This window comes from Monocercomonoides exilis (genome assembly GCF_001643675.1).
Source record: "Monocercomonoides exilis strain PA203 chromosome Unknown scaffold11-1913109, whole genome shotgun sequence".
NCBI lineage: Eukaryota > Preaxostyla > Oxymonadida > Polymastigidae > Monocercomonoides > Monocercomonoides exilis.
The window spans coordinates 1532501-1553566 of NW_027150556.1; the positions used below are offsets into that span (position 1 = coordinate 1532501).

The following is a 21066-nucleotide window of genomic DNA, read 5'->3' on the forward strand; positions in this document are numbered from 1 at the left end:
TTTCTTTAACACAAACCTTCACTCTGAGTGTAGGAACAAACGACGACTGTGAGAAAGCAGAGTCAAACGAGTAATGAGGAGGATAAGAGGCTGGAATAGCCACGCCAAAGAAGGCCTCTGTTCGGAGTGGCTGAGGAGCTTCTGAGGCAGATGGGTCAAGCTGTGTGTTGTCTGAGGTGTTTCTGTCTGAATGAGAAGAAGAAGAAGAGGAGGAGGAGGAGGAGGAGGAAGAAGAAGAAGAAGAAGAAGAAGAAGGCATATTGATGGGAGGAGAAGGCGAGCGAGAAGAAGGATGAAGAGGGCGTGGCTGGGAAGGAGTGGAGGTCAGTGAAGAAGAGGTGGAGGAAGGAGAAAGCGTGCGAGGTGGCTGAGAAGGTGTAGATGAGCCAGAATTGCTGGAATGAGAGGGAAAAGAAGAAGAGGAAGAAGAAGAAGACAAAGAATTAGAAGAAGTCTGAAATGAGGTGGGAGAAGAAGAAGGAGATGGCATAGAAATCGAAGGAGAGGAAGAAGGATGAGGGGACTGTTCAGGTGAAGGAGCAGAAGAAGAAGAAGAGGAGGAGGAGGAAGAAGAATTGCTATTTTGTGTATTCTTCGATTTCTCTGCCTCCCTCTCTTTGTCTGAGGTGAATGTGAGTGTGTCTTTGACAGAGTGGAAGAAGCGGGACACGCCAAATCCTTTGCTTTCACCTGATTTGGACTCTTCTTTCTTTTCTTTCTCTCTCTCTCTCTCTTTCTCCTTCTCTTTCTCCTTCTTTTCTCTGTCTTTCTTGTCTGACTTCGAAAAGAGGTTGAAGAATGAAGAAGAAGAAGATGTATTTTCCTTCTCGTTCTGCCCTGTTCCATCACCTGTGTTCTGCAGTCTGGGTGGAGGAGGCAGTGGAAGAGGTCTCCCTCCACCGCCACCAGCAGCAAGAGAAGAAGAAGAGGAAGAGGAAGAAAGAGAAGAAGAAGAAGAAGAAGTGACAGTAGTTGTGGTGGCTGCAGAGAAGACAGAAGAGAAGGTGCCTGGATTGGCTGGGGAGGCGGTGGCAACGAAGGTCTGCTGTTCGAGTGGCTGGGGCTGGTCTTTGTCAGGAGAGGAGGAAGGCGAGGGGTGGAGGGAAGAGGAGGAAGAGGAAGAGGAGAGGGAAGAAGAGGAAGGGAGAATGTTGGTGGATGAAGAAGAAGAAGAAGAGGATGATGAAGAGGAAAGAGAAGAAAATCCCGAATTAGAAGAAGATGATGAAGAAGAAGCAGAAGAAGAAGCAGATGCCAATGATGACGATGATGAAGATGCCGAGACTGAAGAAGATCTGCTGGCAGAGCGTTTCATTGCTGTCTGCTGAAGAGAAGCGATGGGGAAGGAGACAGGAGTAGCTAGATGCAGATACTCACGAATGACTAGCTTGGCCAGAGGGAGAGAGAAGTAGAGGATGAAGGGAGGCAGCACAGAAGGTGTGACCACAATCACCTCAATCTCTTTTCGCAGTGGAGGAAGGCTGGCTTGCCGGCTGCCGTCGCTCGAGTTGGCTCGGGTTAGACGGCTTTCTCCTTCTCCAATGGAATTGTTGGTATTATTATTGTTATTACTCGTGTTATTCTCTTCTTCTCCACCAGACGGAGGAGATGCGTCTTCCTCTCTAAAGACAGGCTTCCCCTTCTGTTTCTGTGCTGTTTGTGTGCGTTTGTCCTTTTTGTCCTTGTTTGTGTCAGAAAGAGAGGCGAAAGAGGTGTAATGGAAAGGGATGTCGCTGTAGGAGCTCAAGTAATGTGTGATGATGGTGCTTTCGGGTTGGAGAGAGGAAGAGTCAGAGGAGGAAGAGGAGGAGAAAGAAGAAGAAGAAGCTAATGGCAAAGAAGAAGAGGAAGAGGAAGAAGAAGTTGAAATGAATGAAGAAGAGATGGAAGGGACAGAGACAGCAGAGCGAGGGAGAGGAGAAAGAGAAGATGTTTGTATTTGTCTTCGTGCTTCATAGAAAGAGCAAAATGGATCGATTTCTTCAGAACAATTGGGAAAAGGCGAAAGAACATGAAGAAACGGGCGAGAAAGAGATGTGCTGGAAGAAGAAGACTGGGAGTTTTGAGAAGATGAAGTGGAAGACGAGAGAGAAGAAGAGGAAGAAGAAGAAGATAAAGACAAAGAAGCTAAAGAAGAGGAGGAAGCAGAAGACAAAGACAAAGTAGAAGAAGAAGAAGAAGAAGAAGAGGAAGAAGAAGAAGAAGAAAAGAAAGGATTAGAGAAGGAGAAGTCGAAACCAGAAGAAGAAGAGAAGGAGGAAGAAGAAACAGGCTCAAGAAGGTTGACGATGTGTGTGGGGAGGCCAGTGGTGGTGGAGAAAGTGGGGTGAAAGATGACATTTTCTTCATCTTCACCGAAGTTTGGGCCACCAAACAAGGACATCATAGAAGAGGCAGCAAGAGAGGAGGTGGAAGAAGAAGAGGAAGAAGAGAAAGAGGAAGAAGAGGAAGAGGTGAGAGAGGCAAGGGAGGAGGAAGGAGAAGGAGAAGGAGAAGAGAAAGAGGAGGAAGAGGAAGAGGAAGACAAAGATAAAGAAGACATAGAAGAAGAAGAAGAAGAAGATCCAGAAGAAGAAGAATTGTTAGAGGCATAAGAAGAAGAAGAAGAAGAAGAAGAAGAAGAAGCAGCCATTGCGTTCAGATAAGGATTGAGAGAAGCATCGTTCACAGGGACATAAGGGAGATACGCAGAAGGTTGCAGGGCGTATGTGGAAGTGACAGCGAAGCGGTAGATGCGGAAGAAGAGAGAAAGAGAATAGCAGATTTCTCTGGAGAGGAAAGGGAAGAAAGAGAAGAGGTCAAGAAAAGAGACGATGGTGGTGAGGACGAAGCGGGAGAGGCGGGTGAAGAGGTGGTTGGAGGAGGAGGAGGAGGAGGAGAAGGAGAAAGACGGGGCGAAGGAGGAGGAGCGGGAGAAGATGGAGGAAGAGGAAGAAGAAGAAGAAGAGGAAGAGGAGGAAGAGGAAGAAGGAGGAGGGGTGGTGGAAGTAATGATGGGAGAAAGAAGTCTGGCTGAAGTGAGTGGAGAAGGAGAAAAAGAGTTGGAGCGAAGAGAAGAGAGAGAAAGCAAGCCAACAGAAGAAGAAGAAGATGATGATGATGATGATGATGATGAAGAAGAAGAAGAGAAAGAAAGAGGTGATGGAGAAGGAGAAGGAGCAGGGGAAGGGGAAGGGGAAGGAGAAGGCGAAGAGGAAGGAGAAGAGGAAGACGAAGGAGTAGGCTGATAAGGAGGAGGCGGAGGAGAAAGGGTGCCTGTGTCAGCAGAGGCAGTGAGGCAGTCGATGGCTTCTTCGAATGATTTGAATGGATTTCCTTTCTGTTTGATGAAGCGATGGAGAAGAAGGACGTCTTTGGGGATGGGGGGATACGGTTTGTCTTGTTTGAGGGAGAGCATGTGGAGAGAGGTGGCTGGGAGAGGAGAGGAGGAGGAGGAGGAAGAAGAAGATGGAGAAGAAGAAGGAGAAGAAGAAGGAGAAGAAGAAGCGGAAGAAGATGTTGATTGCATATTCACAGAAATTGGGATTGTATTGCGAGAGCCAACAGAGCCTGCGCGTTTGATGTTTGATGAGTTTTGTGAGAGAGGCGAAGGAACAAGAATTTGAGAGGAATTCTGTTTGGACAGATGAGAAGGTGGGGGTGGAGGGGGTGGGGGTGGGGCAGGGACCTTGGATTTGGGTTTGGATGAAGAAGAAGAAGAGGAAGAAGCAGAAGCAGATGAAGATGAAGATGAAGATGATGACGTTGATTGAACTGTATTCAGTTTCCCCTTCACTTGAGCACCTTCATCGTCTGCCTGGCTTGTTTCTTCGCTCTCTGCCTTCTCGTCCCATCCATCAAACCATTCTTCGTCTCCATCCAGCTCTGTCTCTGTCTCTGTCTCTGTGTCACTCGATGCTGTTGCTTCGGTTGTGTCTGATGATGAATATATTGAGTCATTTATTTCTTTCTCTTCTTTCTCTTCTTTCTTTTCTTTCTCTTTGCTCTTTTCTTTCTCTTCTTTCTCTTTTTTACCTCCTTTTTTGTTAATTGATTCGTTTGATTTCTCTTTTTCTTCATTCTCTTTTGCATTTTCATTGCCTTTTCCCCTTTGCACACTCACATAATTAACTTCTTCCTCTTTTCCTTTCTCTTCTTCTCTTTCTTCTTCCTTTTCTTGTTTCTTCTTGTTCTTCTTCTCTTTCTTTTCCTTCTTTTCCTTCTTTTCCTTCTTCTCTTCTTTCTCCCTCTCTCCTATTCCAACTCTTTCTCCATCAGTAAAGCAACTGTCTGTCTCTTCCACTTCTCCTTTCTTGATCTTCTTCTCTTTCTTCTCCTTCTTCTCCTTTTTGTTCTTCTTCTTCTCTTTCTTCTCATTTTTATTTTTCTTTTTGTCTTTTCCTTTCCCTCCTTCTTCTCCAGCCATCGTCATCATCATCATCTTTGTTTCAACAATCTTCTTCTCCTCTTTCTCTTTCTCCTTCTCTTTCTCTTTCTCCTTCTTCTCCTTCTCCTTCTTCACCCTCACAATTTTCTTCGCTTTTCTCCTTCTCCCCACCTCCTTCACATCAAACCCCCTCACATCCACTTTCCATTCTTCTTCTTCTTCGCACTTCTTCTTAATCACAAACATCGTGTCATGATGGATGTTAATGAAGAACTGCTTGAACTGAGCCAGAAGAAGGGAAGAAAGAACAGAAGAGGAAGAATTCTGCGGATTGACGGCGCTGTATGGGAAGGAGGGAAGAGAAGGAAGATATTTCATAGGAGACGGGGGTGGGGGTCTTTGGATAGGGGAAGAGGATGAAGTGGATAAGGGAGAAGGAGAAGAAGGAGAAGAGGAAGGAGAAGAGGAAGGAGAGGGGGAAGAAGAGGAGGAGGAGGAAGAAGTTAATGGAGAAGGAGAAGAGGAAGAATTATTAGAACTCTCAGAGGAAGAAGGAGGATGGTCCACAAATGATACTTGCGATGTGGATGAAGAAGAAGTTATTTTGTCTGATGGCATTTCAGATGAAGAAGAGAAGGAAGAAGAGGAAGGAGAAGGAGAAGAAGAAGAAGGGGTTGTCTTTGAAGTGAAGGCAGAGCCAGTTGAAGAGATTGCTAATGAAGAAGAAGAAGAAGATGTGTTTGTGTTTGTGTTTGTGGGTGATTGAGAAGGAGAAGGAAGAGAAGCGAAAGAGGAAGAAGGAGAAGGAGAAGGAGAAGGAGAAGGTGTGCTGTGTGAATGAGGAGGAGGAGGAGGCTGGGCTTTGGGACGAGGAAGAGAGACAGTTGAAGAGGAAGGAGAAGGAGAAGGAGAAGAAGGAGAAGGAGAAGGAGAAGAAGAAGAAGACAAGGAAGAAGAAGAAGAAGAAGAAGAAAGAGAAGAAGAAGAAGAAGATGATGATGATGATTGAGGTAGATGAGCTGGGATGGATTCTTCTTTTGGTGGGTCGAGCGAAGGAGGCAGTTCAAGTGAGGTGGACGATTGGATATGTGAAGATTTTGAAGGAGAGGAAAGAGAAGAAGAAGAAGAAGAAGAAGAAGAATCAGCAATAGAAGGGGAAACAGAGGGAGAAAGAGAAGGAGACAAAGAAGGAGTAAGAGAAGGAGAAGGTGTGGGTGTGATTGCCTGGTGGCTTGGATGAGCTGTTGAATCAGTGGAATTAGCAGATTGCAGAGAAGGTGACAGCGATGGAGAGGAAGATGGAGAAATGTCACCTGCTATTGAAGAAGATGAAGATGAAGAAGCCAACAAAGAAGAAGAAGAAGAAGAAGAAGAAGAAGAAGAAGAAGAAGAAGAAGAAGAAGAAGAAGAAGAAGAAGAAGAAGAAGAAGAAGAAGAAGAAGAAGAAGAAGAAGAAGAAGAAGAAGAAGAAGAAGAAGAAGAAGAAGAAGACGATGATAACAATGAAGCCTGTCCTGTTTGCATTCCACCATTCCCCAATCCCCCATTATTGCTCCCTCCGTTCTTCACCACTCCTTGTCCAGGCGGCGGAGGAGCAAAGCTCGGAGGCTTCGGAAACGTCTTTTTCCCTCCCATCCCGGGCGGCGCGGGGAATTTTGCTCCTTGTGGAGGCTTGGGAAAAGAACCTGTGCCTCTTCCTGGGGGGCGGGGGAAGGATTTTTTGGTGGTGGGTTTGTCTGATGGCTTGGTTTTGTCTTTGTCTTTTTCTTTTTCTTTTTCTTTTTCTTTCTCCTCTTTTTCATCTTTTCCTTTTTCTTTCTCTTCCTTTTCTTCTTTCTCTGTCTTTTCCTTTTTCTCTTCCTGTGCTTCTCCTTTTGTGTTCTCTTCTTCTGCATCCAATGGAACTGGTGGTGTGATTGCTCTTTCGGCTTCTGCTTCTTCTTTGGCCTTCTTCTTCGCTTCTTCTTCTTCTTCTTCTTCTTTTTCCTTTCTCTTTCTTTCTTCTTCTTCTTCTTCTCTTCTCTTTCTTTCTTCCTCTTCTTTCTTTCTTCTTGCCTCTTCCTCTTCTTCTCTTCTTTTTCTTTCTTCTTCCTCTTTTCTCTTTCTTTCTTCCTCTTCTTGCCTTTTCCTTTCTTCTTCCTCTTCCTTTCTCTTCTTCTCTTCCTCTTCCTCTTTCCTTTTTCGCTCCTCTTCTTCTTTTCTTCTCCTCTCTTCTTCTTCTTTCCTCAATCTTTCATAAAATTGCATTCTTTTGTTATCTTCCTCTTCCATTTTCTTTGTTTCTTCCTCTTCTTTCTTCCTCATCCTTTCTTGTTCTTCTCTTTCTCTTCGTTCTTTCTCTTCTTTCTCCTTCCTTTCCTTCTCTTCTCTTTCTCTTCTAATCTTTTCCTCTCTCTCTCTCCTCCTCCTCTCCTTTTCTTCCCTCCTCTTCCTCTCTCTTTCCTCCTTCCTCTTCCTCCTCCTTTCCTCTTCCTCTTTCTTCCTCTTCTCCTTTCTGTCCATCCATTCAACCCCTCCCACAAACAGATCCCCCACAAGCATCATCCGCTTCACCAGCTCCTCCTCGTCCTCCATCTCCTTCATCGTCGACGGCGAGAAATTCGTCTTCTGGAACACGATGTTGATCTTCCTCTGCATCAGCTGCCAGAACGGCTGCCGGAACGCATTCAGATGCGCAAAGAGCGAAGAGGCCAGCGACGAAGACGACGCCAATGCCAGGAAAAACGAAGGAAACCGGCTGAAATACGGTCGGATCAGCGGGTGCAGCCGGCGAGAGATGCGGGCGATTTGCGAGGAGGTCGCTCCTTTGCTCTTTGAAGAATAGCCTTTGCCGGTCTGTTTAGCTGCCCCGTCTTCATTTTCCTTCTCGTCGCTTTCGTTTCCTTCCTCGTCGCCGTTTTCCTCCTTCTTTTCGCCCTCTTCCCCTCCGAAGCCAAACTCCCGTTTTTCTGCTTTTTCTGCCTTAAAACTCTTTTCAGGAGAAGATTCCTGCTGTAATTTCTCCGGTAGATCAGACTGGAGGCTTTTGCTGGCACTTCCAGAAAAGCGCCCGTTATTTTTATTTTTATTTTGTGTTTTTCCGGCAATCAACTTGTCAAATATTTCTGCCTCGCACATCCGATGGGCATCGGGCGAGAAGGCGTATGTGTACAAAATCATCTGGTGGAAGGAGAAGAGCAGCTCAGAATAGAACGAAAAGAGCTTCGCGAGGAACGGAATGAAGTGCGAGTGCGGAATCAAAGGTGCCAGTATATCGAAGGAGGAGACGGAGGATGAGGCTTGACTTTCAAGAGAAGAAAATGGAAAAGTTGGTACAGCTTTCTAATTTTTATTAGAAAAAATAAAACAAATATTATTATTATTATTATTTTGTTTGTTTGTTGACATATTTAATGAAAATGTGAAATAATCAGTGAATAGTAATAGGACATACTTTTAAATAATTGCTTAGGACTCGCGTTGTCCCTTGGTTCATTTCATCAAGCAGAGCAGATCTGACTGAATCGAAAGGCGATGTTGGAGAAAATGTTGTACTTGCAATGCAATATGGATTCAGCGTCAAAAGATCAAAACTGTGTAGGATTGTGTGAAATGTTGTTTTCAATGATTGTATCAAATTAACAAGTTTTTAAGGATTAAATGATACAAAGTTTTATGTTAAATCATATTTGTTTAAAAATCTTAACAGAAAGAATTCACACCATAGCAAAATGTCCATCATTTGTTTTTCGTTAAATGAAAGACAAATAGAATGCAATTCACTTTCCATTTGTTCTGTAAACGATTTTGTCGATGTCTTTTGAAATTATTCAAAGATAATACAAACTACAAATGAAAAACGAAGTTTGATTTTAAAAAAAAGCATACGGAAAGAAATAAATCTTGTCCCTTCAACGCTGTAATCTTGCTTGATATTTGTTTATATCCTAGTGCCTTTGAAATTGATTCAAGTCCCTTTTGCAAAAAGATTTTTATTTATTGAAATAAGCAAAATTTTGTTTTGTGTCAAACTGTCCTAAAATCTCGAATGGTATTACAGTATTTTATTTGCTTCGTCACTTGTAAGTATTGATTCATATTTGAAACGATGTCAGAAACAGACTTTAAATAAATTTGCAATTAAATATTTTCGAAGAAATACTGAACATACTAAAAGTTTCGCTTTCCGTCTGTATTTCGTGGATATTGCTGCTCCATTGGAAAACAACTCTTCATCAACTCTTTTAAGAACATGGCGGCATGTTTGAATTGCTTCGTGAGTTCGGGAAACATCGTATGTTATGTTGTGGATATGACTTGTTGCTTTGACTGAATATTTCAAAGATTAAAAACAATAATTCAAAAATTATTTCACAATCATTCATATAAGGCATACGGAATGATTCGTAATTTGCAAATACTTTTCTTGAAAGTTCCAAGGTTTTTCTTTCAAGCTCTCTGCTTTTGTTGTCAATCTGTTCGTCAATTCCTTTTTGTGAAATTTCTGATGCGCTCATAGCAGTTGTTGCTTGCAAGAAATCGTCATATTCTTGCATGTTTTTACCATTGGATTCCATAGCTTCCCCGTATTTTCCTCGAATAATTGTTTGGTATGATCAGATGGACCATAAGTAATGTTATTGGCAATGAAAATTATGAAATTTTTATTAAAATACAACATAAAATATGTACTAAAATGTAGTGTGACATGGCCATGATGAAATGAAAAAAGAAGTGACAGAAATAATCACAGGAATAGATAAAATAATCACGAGATAATCTTCCAAGATGAGCCTTTGTTAAATAAAGTTGCAGCCATCCAAACGCTACCCATAAGCATCTCGCAATTTGCAAGTTCTGCACATTTTGCTCCGTTCACTTGAAATGTTAGAGAGCCTTTAGTTACATCAACCGTCATTGTGACCTGAAAAATTAAATTATTAATAAATAAATAAAAAAACATCAAATGTGATATTACAAAAAAAGTAGAGCATTCAATAATGAAAAAGTGCATGTGTTGTTAATTTGAAAGTTTTCATACTAAATCATTTGAAGTGTATCCGTGAGTGGATTCAGCAACTTTTTGCGTCTGACAAAATATGCCAAGTGATGAGGAATGATCATGCAGGCCAAAGCCAATTAGACCATTTTTATATCCAAATCCTCTGTTGAATGCAGGAGGAATATCCAATAGAACACCCAGAGAGTATCGATTTGGTCGTGGAATGCTCATCTTAATTGTTATTGATACGCTTCCTTTTGTAATAGGCTCCTCACCCAGAAGAATAAGATGATCCCCATCATCTCCTGTAACGGTAACTGCCTTTCCATCAGAGCTCACAGTTAATCCAGGCGATTTGTGTATTGTATTCCAGACAACTATTAATATTCGTTTAAAAATTCGGAATAATGTTTGTCATTAAAAATTAAGGAAAAATAAATAATATTTTACTAAAAGTGCATTGCTAGAAAATGTATTGCACACGTTTATATGGGGTAATTTCGGGTCTAAAAAGGGAAAAAAATATAATAAAAAGAAAGTTCTGGTTTCACCATAAAAAACTGCACACAGCAAATCGAATTGCTTTATTTGATGATTAAATAATCTTTCAATTTCGTCGTTTTCAAAAGTTAAGCTGAAATGATCAGATCTTAGAAAGTCCAGAATATGAGAAAAGGCAGTTGGATTACAGTCAAGAAAAATGTGTCCATCTTTATCGTAATGATGTTGATGTTTCCCGCTAGTTGCATGAAATTAAATAAAATAAAAATTTTAGTATGTAACAATTGCCCAAACCTCACAATTTGTGCAAGAGTTGAACCAGGTTTGCTACATTATTTCAATGAAAAAATAAATTATTAATGTAATAAAATTACAAAAACTTAATAATCAAACGACATTATCGTTTCTCTAAGTACAGGCATCAAGGTACCTCCAATGTTCAACACAACAACATCAGAATCCTTTTGTTCAGAAATACCGCAAATATACCAAAAGAGAGAAAGAAAATGATAAATACCTCTTCGTCGCTTCCACTTTCGCTGTCGCTTAAAGGATTTTCTTTGAAGAAAATTCTTTTTTCAGCTTCAAGTTCAATTCGCTGATTGGTTATGTAATCTCGTTCAAAGTTTAATCTCTCTTGTATACTTTGCATTTTTGCTCTAAATTCTTCACGTTCTTTCTCAAACGACATATATGTTTTTTTCAGCTCAAGTGCTGCGTTAAAAACAATATCTATGAATTAGTGAAATGATGTTGGGTATAATTGATCAGAATAACCAATAAGTCAAAAAGTGCAAATAACTTTGTGATAATACAAATATTTTAATTTGTTTATTTTCAATTTTGCTTTGTTATTTGGAAATTTCTGTGTTGTCTCTGCAATGAAATAACTTAACATATTTTTTAAACCTTCATTTGATCATTAAAAGTTTTCAAATAAAATTCAGTTTTTCAGAAATTTTGATTCATCAAGGAAAAAATGATGAAGTCAAGGATATTTTTATCACATAATTTTAAGATATTTTTTGAATTCTATATTATTGTGACTTAATCATAACACATTTCCATTTTCTTCAAAACAACGAAACAAAATTGATGCAGTCAAAATTGAATAATTTCACTAAAACACTTTAACAATTAAAAAGGAAATATCTCCGAATTTTATAATAAGGGAAGCAACATTATTTAAAAAAATCTTATGGTGATTTTTTGTTGAACAAAAAAATTTTGACTCGTATTTTTTTTCATTTTCAAAATTACTTCATGAATACTTTCTTTTTAATAAAAGTTAAAAACAATTCTTATCATGTTGGAATATTTTCCTGTCTTTTTTTGAACATATGGGGGAAATTTTTTCACTTCATGCATTTTTTTTGAAAATTTATGAACTTTTCTTTGGCTTTTTTAGATCAAAAAACTCAGTAAAAATGGGTCCATATTTTGACACTTGTGAATTGTGTGGGGAAATGTGGACTTTCAAGCTTTTATTGCACAAAATGAAAAATAATGGGTTTTCTCATAACTTCGAAAACTTTTTCAAATTATAAAACAAGTTGGATTTCACAAACAATAAACATAAATCACAGAAAACATTACACAAAGTGCTTTCGAATCTCACATTTATTTCAAAAAACGAACTAATTTTCATTGAGTTTTTCGATCACAAAAAGAAAATCAAACATGCATAATTTTACTATGAAAATGTCTGAAGTTCGATATTTTTCCCCATACCATTATTTGAAGAATTTCTAGAGATACCTCATGCATGTCAATTTCTAATCTGAAAAGAAAAACAATAAATTTGATTAAAAACAAAATGTTTGATAGATTAATTGGTAAATGCAGAAGATAGGGGTAGCCCTGGGTGACGTGATGACATCTGACGTGACCTTTTCGATTTTTGACGGACGTGACAGATTTTTCCACGTCACAAAAAAAAAAAAAAAAAAAAAAAAAAAAAAAAAAAAAAAAAAAAAAAAAAAAACAATTTTTCATTTATATCCCGATAATTATTTGTATATTTATTAATTAAATGCTGTTTTTTTTCAGTCATTTTTTGAGAAATTAATTTTCAAATTCTTCCAAATCAAAAAATCCATAACATAATTTTCACTGACGTGTGAGCAAAAATCGGAATTTTGACTCGTCACCGAAGTCACAAGTCACTGACGTCATTTTAAGTCAGATGAAGAAAACTTTTTGAAGAAGTCTTTGCTTAAAAACTAAACAAATGAAGTGGAAATCTAATGCGTTTCTTTTATGAATAGCTTTCACCCATAGTGATACAATTGTTATCGATTATTACTGTTTTTTCGTTTGGAAGCAATTTTTTGAAGGCTGTAATTGTTGTCGGACAATGAGAATCATCTTTTTTCTGAATGAATATGTTTCATGCTTCACAATATTTTCCAAGTTTGTATATTTTTGATTTTTATTATTCGACTTATTTATTTCAGGAATTGAAGTCTGTTATTATCTGGGATGGAAATTTTTATCTCTCAAGTTTATTAATTGAAATTTCCAGATTTCTTGTTGAATCACAAGTTAATAGTTGATTTTTCCTTTTTTCAATATGATAATTCCAAGAACTTAATATGATTTGAATGAAAAACAACAGCATTCATTTATAAGTTCACAAACAAAAAAAAAAAAAAATGTTGAACAGACTAACCAAATTTGCATAATTGAAAAGGATTCGTCAAATTTAATGAATATGACAAATAACATCATTTTGATAAAGCGAGAGAGATAATAAGCTTCAACGAATTTCAAAAGAATAAAAACTCATGTTTTGGTGTGATTTGTTTTATCTGATTTCTTTGATTTTGTGGAAAAAGATTCCTATTTCCCTTGAAAAAGATAAAAAAGAATTAAAATAAATAAAAACTCATAAAAGTCAAAACCATGTTCAACATAAACATACAGAATGTCTCGCATCACTGAGATCCAACATAGCCTTTTCCACTCACTTTTGAAACTCTTTTCCATCTTCCTTGTTCAAAGCAGCTCTTATCAAATGAGTCTCGTTGATTTGAAATGATCAATGGGGTGAAATGATGATTTGAAAAATATTGCTTCGTTAATAATGAAACGAGTATATATAAATCTCATTCCACAAAACAACACATTCAATTCTTTTTCTTTCCGTTTTCACAATTCCTCATTTCAATCTTCCAGTCCAGACAACAATTCGAAAAAATATGTGATTTTCAAGAGATCAAAGACAAATACATTACAAACATGTTAATTTTCGAATGCACTTATTCACCTGTAATTCGGAAAACTTTTCACAGCAAAAATCATCCATTTTTTTTTCATCAACACCGAATGAGCGCAGTCTGGTAAAACGAAACAATATTATATAAAGAAATATTCTCAGTCACGATGATATCTGCATTTATGTTTCGCTTTTTCATATACACATTTTTCATTTGAAATTGAACAGAAAAACACTTTTTGATTTTTGCAGAATTTTGTTATGGTGCTTTTGATCTTGATTTTCATCTAATCAAATTCAATCAAATCATTTAATAGACTTTTGCTATCACATATAGCAAGTTTTTCAGTATTAAATATCTCTAACTTTTTTTTTTTTTTTTTACGTAGTGGAAAACTTGTGACGGACGTGGAGAATTTTTTTCTTCACGTCACCCAGGGCTAGATAGGGGTACCTATTTTTTTTGTTTGATCCTAGAAAAAATGGTATAAACAACAACAAATGGATATATATGTAATATTCACATCACTTAAAGTGAAATATATTTGCACATTTTTGCTGACAAATTATGCTCATTTTTTCAGAAAATATTGGATTGATCAGTTTTCGTTATTATTTGATCCTGACTGAAATGGAAACAAATATATCTATTTCGAGATATTAAAGAATGTTTATGGACCCTGATTGCGCTTGGACGTGGTATCGAGTGCAATTACTTAATTGCTGTTCCAAAAAATGCACGAATTGTCAAAAACCAATGAATTTATGTCTTAATATGGGGAAGCGTTGCTGGATATGTAAAAATTGCAAAAGAAAAATAAGTGTTTATAAGGACACTTCGTTTTTCATGTCAAAGATTGGGATATCAAAACTTCTTCAACTTTAACTTTTTTTATATATGAAATTAAATTTCAAACAAATCTCGTATTTAGTGGGCATAAGCAGAGATACTGTTTCATATTGGGCAAGCGTTTCTCGAACAGCTGCTGTTAACACTGTTGCGAAAATGGATTTGATATTGGGAGGATCAGAGTGCATCGTTGAAATAGATGAAGCCGTTCTACGCAAAAGAAAATTCAAAAAAGGAAGGGACAAGCAATAAATATGGATCTTTGGAATGGTGGAGCGGAAAACTGATCGTAACCAAGGAAAATGTTTGATTGTTCGTGTCGAAAACAGAAAGAAAGAAACTTTGATACCCATTATTGAAAAATTCGTAAAAAAGCAGACAACAGTTTATTCTGATGAGTGGCGCGCGTATTCCTGTTTGAATTCTTTGGGTTTTAAACATTCAACGGTTTGCCATAAGTATCGGTTCAAAGATAAAATAACATCTGCTTGCACGAACATAATCGAAGGGCTTTGGAGTCAATTAAGAAGGTTTTTACCACGTACAAGTACAAGATTAAAATTTTTTGATAATTATTTGGCAAGTTTTATGATGGAAAAAAACAAACCTTTACAATTTCACGAGTATGTTAGAATGATTCATGACTTTGTTCCTACAAAGGAGTACGAAAATCAAAAGGAGCAAATTAGAGATTTTGTAGATGAAAACACAGAGACTGATAGCGACATAACTCTAACAGCTGAAGAATCATCGGACGAGGATCTAGGAGCAGGTGATGGTGGTGATGCTTCTGAATACACTGAAAATTGAATTTTTTAGTATTTTTTTCACATTCACAAAACATCTCAAGAATTCACTCAATATACTCATTTATTTTTTTAAAACAGCATAGAAATAGTCAATGAAGCTTTTTGAGTGCATACAAATATTTTTCTATTAAAAAAATAGGTACCCCTATCTTCTGCTCTTACCGATTAATTTTATATTTCTATGAAAAATAAGTTAAAAATTGAACGAAAAGAAATATTCATTAATAATAAAGACCTTCACAATGACAAAAAAATATTCAAAAATTTAAGTTTGATGATGATATTAAAAATCACAATAAATATAGTTGATGATAAATGTTCACGAAACGTAAAACATTATAATGTTTCACATGAAAAGAAAAACATAACATTACCCACAAGTTAAAACACAAATAACATTTCAAAAAATGAAATAAAAATTAAAGTTTCTTCTTCATAAAAATTTTTATTGAAATGAAAAGTTGGAAAAGAAAGCAAGAAAATGTTAAATTATCCAGCTTTCATTCCCATCATCTTCATCACAAATAGATGCATTTTATGAATTAGCGGTTTTGTCAAAATTTCTTATTGTTATTTTGACTGTCCGTATCTACTTGTCACAATTCGTTTAATTCAACTCAACTCCAACAAAAGCTTGTTTGCTTTATTTAAAGATTCATTCATTCTTTTTTCTGGTTGTGTTCTCGCAAGAGCATTTTCTAATATTTCCTTTCATCTTCAATATTTCTTTTCCATCTGTTCTCTACTTTCCAATTTGGTACTAATCTTCGTGTTCCTTTAATTTTCCAATTGCCCCTTCGCTGCTTTGAGCTTCGCTGTTCTTTGTTTTTCCTTTTTCAATTACACCTGAATGTGAAAGAAGCTGCGAAAATAATGAATTCTGATCTTTCATCAGAGCCTGTGGTGTGTCCATCTCCTTTACCTTTCCATTGTCCATTACAAGAATCCTGTCGCATTCAACAATCGTATTCAGGCGATGAGCTATGATGATTGCTGTCTGCCCAGCAAACGATGTTCTGATAGTGTGCTGGATCTTGCTGTCAGTCTCCGCATCCACATTAGCCGTCGCCTCATCCAGCACCACAATCTTACACTCATCCAGAATCGCCCGAGCTAAGCACAGAAGCTGACGCTGCCCGCAGCTCAGATTCGCACCTCCCTCTGCCACATGCGCATTCAGCCCACTTTCCATCTGTCTCGCCACGTTTCCCATCTCCACAAGATCCAGTACCTTCCACAGCTCCTCATCGTCGTGTTTCTCTTCAATGTCCAGATTAGATCTAACTGTTCCTTCAAACAGAGTTGGATCTTGTGGAATAATTGCCATCGATCTCCTCAGCCGTCGCAAAGCCACTTTTGAAATATCAACTCCATCAATCATTATCCGTCCGCTGTTATGCTCCTCTTCATCTGGAGAAACAGCTGCTCCTTCTTCAAGAGAATTTGATGATGAAGCAGAATGCTTCTTTTTCTTTGATTTTCCATTGTCCTTCGGAGAGCCATTCGCTCCTTCCACAGGCAACCCGGTGTTGATGTCAATGGATTGCGGGGACAGTCTCTGATCAAGTTCCACCAGACGAAACAATGCCTGAATGATGCTCGTCTTCCCTGCTCCTGTTCGTCCACACACTCCAATCTTTTCTCCCCCTTTAATCTTGAAGGACACATCCTTCAGCACCAATGGCAGTCCCTTTCGATATCTGAAAGAAACATTTTCATATTCAATCTGTCCTTCTGAAGGCCAATTCGCATCTGGCTCAACTTCAACTTTTTTCGTCTCTTGAGGTAACTTCTTCGAGTAGAACTTCACTCTCTCAAGATTTGTCATATTCGACTCAACTTGCACTCCCATTGTGATAAGCATCGAACTTTGCCATGTCAGCTGATTCGATGCATACACAGCAAGCCCAACGCTTGACGCTTTCATAAAATACCACCCAAACAATGTCACCCCAACAGTGAACAGAGAAGTTATTCCAGACAGTAGCAGATTCACCCACTGCAGTCCCTCTCGCACAAGAATAAACACAGATGCCCAAAGATTCACGTCCTCCTGGAATCTCTTCATCCACACATCTTCCTTCTTCCCAATTCGGATCGTCGACAGCCCCGATCCCGTTGCCGTCTCTGTGAAACGTGCAATCACGGGACTTCGAGTGATCCCTTCCAATCGGGTTAAGTTTCGTGAGGTGCGTGGATAAGTCAGCAGAATCACGTGCAGCAGGACGAGTATAACAGCCACGAAAGCCAGGAAATAAGGCCAGTCAATGCCTCCAACAATGGCAGTACCGACAACACCCAACCACATCTGGAGAAGATATGTGAATGTTGAAGGGAGATCTGAATCTGTCTTTGTGATGTCTGTGCTAAACCTGTTCAAGATCCTTCCAATTGGTGTCGTATCGAAGAACACTGGAGGACAACCAGCGACATGCGTTGCCAATTCATCATGGATCTTATTGTTTGCCCGCTTCACAAACCGCGTGAATGTCCAAGCACGAAGCACGGCAAACAGAACGAAGGCAGTTGCAATAAACGCCATTATGCCCAGCTTCCAATCCAACCCCAGTGAAGGGTAAATGTAAGTTGAGCTGATGACGTTCATCCAGTAATAGTTCAATGTGTTGACTGCTTCACATACAACCAGAAGCAACAGATAGCAAATGATCAATGGAACAGGCGCCATGTTCAAAAGATAGTCAAGATAGATTCTAAAAGGCACACTCGTTAACATTTGCTCTTCTTCTGTCATCATCTGCGACGCTGCATTCTGAGCTTCTGAAGACTCAGCTTTCGGTTCTTCTGTTGCTCCTTCTTCTGTTTCAGCGTCATCAACGGGCAATGAAGATTCATTATCAGATGCGGGCTGACACTCAGAAGAAAAAGAAGCCGAGGATGAAGATGACATTGCTGAAGAATCTGCTTTGCTTTCAGCAACAATCAAACTATTTTCAACTGTCTGAACAGACGACTTCATCTCCTCGCAAATAGCTTCCATTTTTTCTGAATTATTTGCCTCTTCTTCTCTTCCTTCCGTCGTATTTTCTGTTTGCTGTTCGTTTCTCTCCATTTCCTCCGATTTCATCTTTTCATTATCTTTTATGTTTTCCATTTCTTCATCTTTTTCTGATTCTTTATTTTTTTCGTTCTCTGTTTTCTTTCTCCATTCACTTTCCAGCTTCATCAAATCAATACCAATATCCTCCAACTCCTTCTTCGTTCCCCTTGCCAAAATCCTTCCCCCTTCCATCACAACCACATTATCTACCTTGTCTGCATACTGCACCTGGTTCGTTGCCAGAATGACTGTCGCTTTTCTCTTCTCCTTTAGCAGCCCCACGATACAATCTTCAAACAACTTCTTCCCAACATTTGCATCCACAGCTGACAGCGGGTCATCCAACAACACGACATCGGCATCGCTATACACACACCGCGCCAACTGCAGCCTCGCCTTCTGTCCTCCGCTCATGTTAATCCCCTTTTCTCCAATCGCTGTTTCATCGCCTGCACCAAATACAGCAAAATCCGGATCCAGACAGCACACAGACACGCACTCATTATATCGATCATCGATCATTTCATTGTCAAACAGAATGTTTTCTTTGCATGTCCCGCTGAATATCCACGGAATTTGTGAAAACACCGACAATTTCCCCTTCACTTTCACTTTGGCTTCCTTTTTCATTGTCTCATTTCCTTTTTCATTATCATTCTTCTCGTTATTCCTCACTTCCACATCATTTCCTCCTTTTTCAATGTCTCCGCTGATCGCTGCCAGAAGTGAAGACTTCCCACTCCCCACAGCCCCAACCACCATTAAAAGCTCCCCTTTCTTCACTTTCAGCTCAATGTCGCTCAGAGTATTGCTCGATTTCAGTGCTGTTTCTGTATTTGCTTCTTCTGATAACGCTTCTGAAGAAGAAGAGGATGAAGATTGAGAAGAAGATGTTGATGCAGTTGTTGACGACATTTGTTGTTCATTTTTCATTGCAATTACAGATTCTGCTTTTTCTTCATTCATTTTACTTGCCTTAGGTTCACTTCCTTTACCTTTCTTTTGTTGCTTTTTCAATTCTTTCTCTTTTCTTTTCATTTCCTCTTTCTCCTCTTTCTCTCTCTTCTTGGCTTCCTTCTCCAAATACTGCTTCTCTTCATTCATTAGCGGAATTGCAGGTGGCTCAGCCCATTTGAACGTTCCATTCTCAATAATCACTGAATATTCTGAATCTTCTTCATTACTATCAATTACACTTCTTTCTCCTTTCTCTCCTTTCCCTTTATCTTCTCCCCCTGTTTCTTCGTTCACATTGTCTTTATGCTCCTCCAGCATCAAAAACTCGCTCACTCGCCGAGACGATAGGAACAGCAGAAAGACATACTGCATCATCATTGGAAACGACGTAGCTGCATTCGTAAAGATGCCCAAGATACTTCCGATCGGATAGAAGTAATTCATCACATCTCCATCGGCGATCTTTACCCCTTTCAAAAACGCCGTCATCACCACCACCTGCAGAAACATCGGAAATGCAGACATGACCGAATATGTCATTTGCAGAGAAAACACAATGCGAGACACGTGATTCAACTGGACAGATCTGACTCGTTTTATACGATCAAGAAACACTGACTCCAACCCACTCAGTTTTATCATTCGAATCCCCTGAAGCATTTCATTTGTGGACTTTAGCCTTTTTTCGTTTGTTTCAAAATATCTGTTGAAGCCCTTGTACATCTGTGCAGATATTGCGGATTGCAAAGGAAATACCAGTATTACCATAACCAATGCTATTAAAGAGTAGTATTTCACTTCAATAATCAATAGAACAAATGCACCAATCAGCATAATAGGATATTGAATAACTATTAACAGGCTGATTGTTGATTCAGAAAGATTCTGGGTGTCAGTTGAGATCAAAGTTACAAGTTTCCCAATATCAACTTTGGTTTGAGCAGCAATATTCAAATGAAGAGTTTTATCATAAATCATTGAGCTGACTCCAGTTCGCATTTGTCCTGCAACGTTAATGGCTAATCTGTAACCATTTGATTCGCATATTCCCGTAAAAATTGGTATTAAAATGAGACCAATTACAATTCCAACTGGAAACGGTGTTTCTATTCCAAGAGCATCGTTGATTCCCTTTTTGGATAGCTCTTCCATTAGCCATCTTAAAAGAAAAGGAGAAACCAATTTCGGTGCTGCGCTTAAAACCATCAGTATCTGTGATACAGGGATTCTCCATCCTCCAAGAGATATTAAAATCGGAACAATTGACGGTTGTGATGGCATTTTTAATTTGCATTTCCTTTTTTCTTGCATACAAATTTCTTTTTCTTTTTCGTATTTAGCCCTTTCTCTTATGTATTTTGCATGAAGCATGCTCCATTTATTTTTAATACGTGGCAACATATATTCCGCTGAGTGAACTTCTGCAATTTGGCACACATCTTCTGATACAATAGGCTTTGACCGAAATCCATATCTATAAAAAAACAAAAAGAACATATTTGCTAAGAAATTGCTGCGCTCCTCGTAATTCTTTGGATGTTTCTTTTGAGAAGATTTGCCAGTTGAGTGATTTTGAACTTCTTTCTTTTTTCTAACTTCAGTTTCACAATCAAGACATTTATAACTTTCAATTGCATTTTCTGATTTCATTTGGAAAGAAAGTTAACAATTCATATCAAGAAAACACGATCCGGCCCAATTGCAACGGAATTAAGAATATTTTATTATACAATCTAACTTTGGTGTTTATGAATAAGTGCTTCTGAGCCCCTCTTATTCAATCATTTTATCACCTGAAAACGTTCAGTGAGAAAAAACATGATGATCAACAATAGATCATTATGAAACTGGCTTTATCGAATTATGTCGTTGTTTTTCAACAGTTGATATCTTCAGGATATTATGTTCTATTGCAAATGCATTCAAAACTTTCGAAAAAAAATATGTTTATTTTTTATTCTCAAAAACTTTAAATAAATCAAAATGCATCTTTGGGATGATGCTTCAGTTTTTTAAGCATGTTGAAATTTTTGATTTGATTATGACAATTAATAAAAAACTATTATTTTTTATATTCGAAAAAAATGCAAGAAACAAGTCGGTTGTTAAAAAAGGCTTAAAGGAAACGAAACTTTTTTATTGCACATGGATTATCAACTTTTTTGATTTTAAAAAGGGGAAAAAAACTTATTTAATATTCCACATTTTAAATCTCATGTTGAACAATAGATCTTAACAAAAATGAAAAAATTTAGTCTATCTTTTTAAAATTTAAAAACTATTCAACACAAAAAAAGATACAATCATTTCAAAACATTAGTGATATC

General features: G+C 38.2%; 4 protein-coding genes across 4 annotated transcripts in view; 1 reads left to right on the forward strand and 3 right to left on the reverse strand.

The window, feature by feature from the left end:
• MONOS_279 (Vps50B, component of EARP (endosome-associated recycling protein) complex) overlaps positions 1–8946 on the reverse strand; it is an 11601-nt gene extending 2655 nt beyond the window's left edge. The window contains exons 1-7 of the mRNA XM_067872739.1: positions 8742–8946; positions 8517–8674; positions 8378–8467; positions 8234–8320; positions 8068–8162; positions 7800–7938; positions 17–7687 (exon numbers count right to left, since the gene is read on the reverse strand). Coding sequence (XP_067731723.1) covers positions 17–7687; positions 7800–7938; positions 8068–8162; positions 8234–8320; positions 8378–8467; positions 8517–8674; positions 8742–8922 — 8421 coding nt within the window. The 5' untranslated portion in view covers positions 8923–8946. The remainder of the gene's footprint in view (positions 1–16; positions 7688–7799; positions 7939–8067; positions 8163–8233; positions 8321–8377; positions 8468–8516; positions 8675–8741) is intronic.
• Positions 8947–8993: 47 nt separating this feature from the next.
• MONOS_278 (putative BTB/POZ domain) lies at positions 8994–10602 on the reverse strand. The gene is made up of 7 exons (XM_067872728.1): positions 10366–10602; positions 10242–10309; positions 10143–10175; positions 9916–10086; positions 9831–9853; positions 9387–9724; positions 8994–9269 (listed from the first exon to the last, which is right to left on the reverse strand). The coding sequence occupies exons 1-7, from the start codon at positions 10537–10539 to the stop codon at positions 9114–9116; spliced, it is 963 nt and encodes a 320-aa protein (XP_067731724.1). The 5' UTR covers positions 10540–10602; the 3' UTR covers positions 8994–9113.
• A 3901-nt stretch (positions 10603–14503) lies between these two features.
• MONOS_277 (uncharacterized protein) lies at positions 14504–14725 on the forward strand (the record flags this gene model as incomplete). Its single annotated transcript, XM_067872717.1, has 1 exon — positions 14504–14725. The coding sequence occupies one exon, from the start codon at positions 14504–14506 to the stop codon at positions 14723–14725; it is 222 nt and encodes a 73-aa protein (XP_067731725.1).
• Positions 14726–14895: 170 nt separating this feature from the next.
• On the reverse strand, positions 14896–20430 carry MONOS_276 (putative Multidrug Resistance Associated Protein (MRP)). The gene has a single exon (XM_067872706.1). It carries the CDS (start codon positions 20387–20389, stop codon positions 15485–15487), a length of 4905 nt encoding a protein of 1634 aa, XP_067731726.1. The 5' UTR covers positions 20390–20430; the 3' UTR covers positions 14896–15484.
• Between the last annotated feature and the right edge of the window lie 636 nt (positions 20431–21066).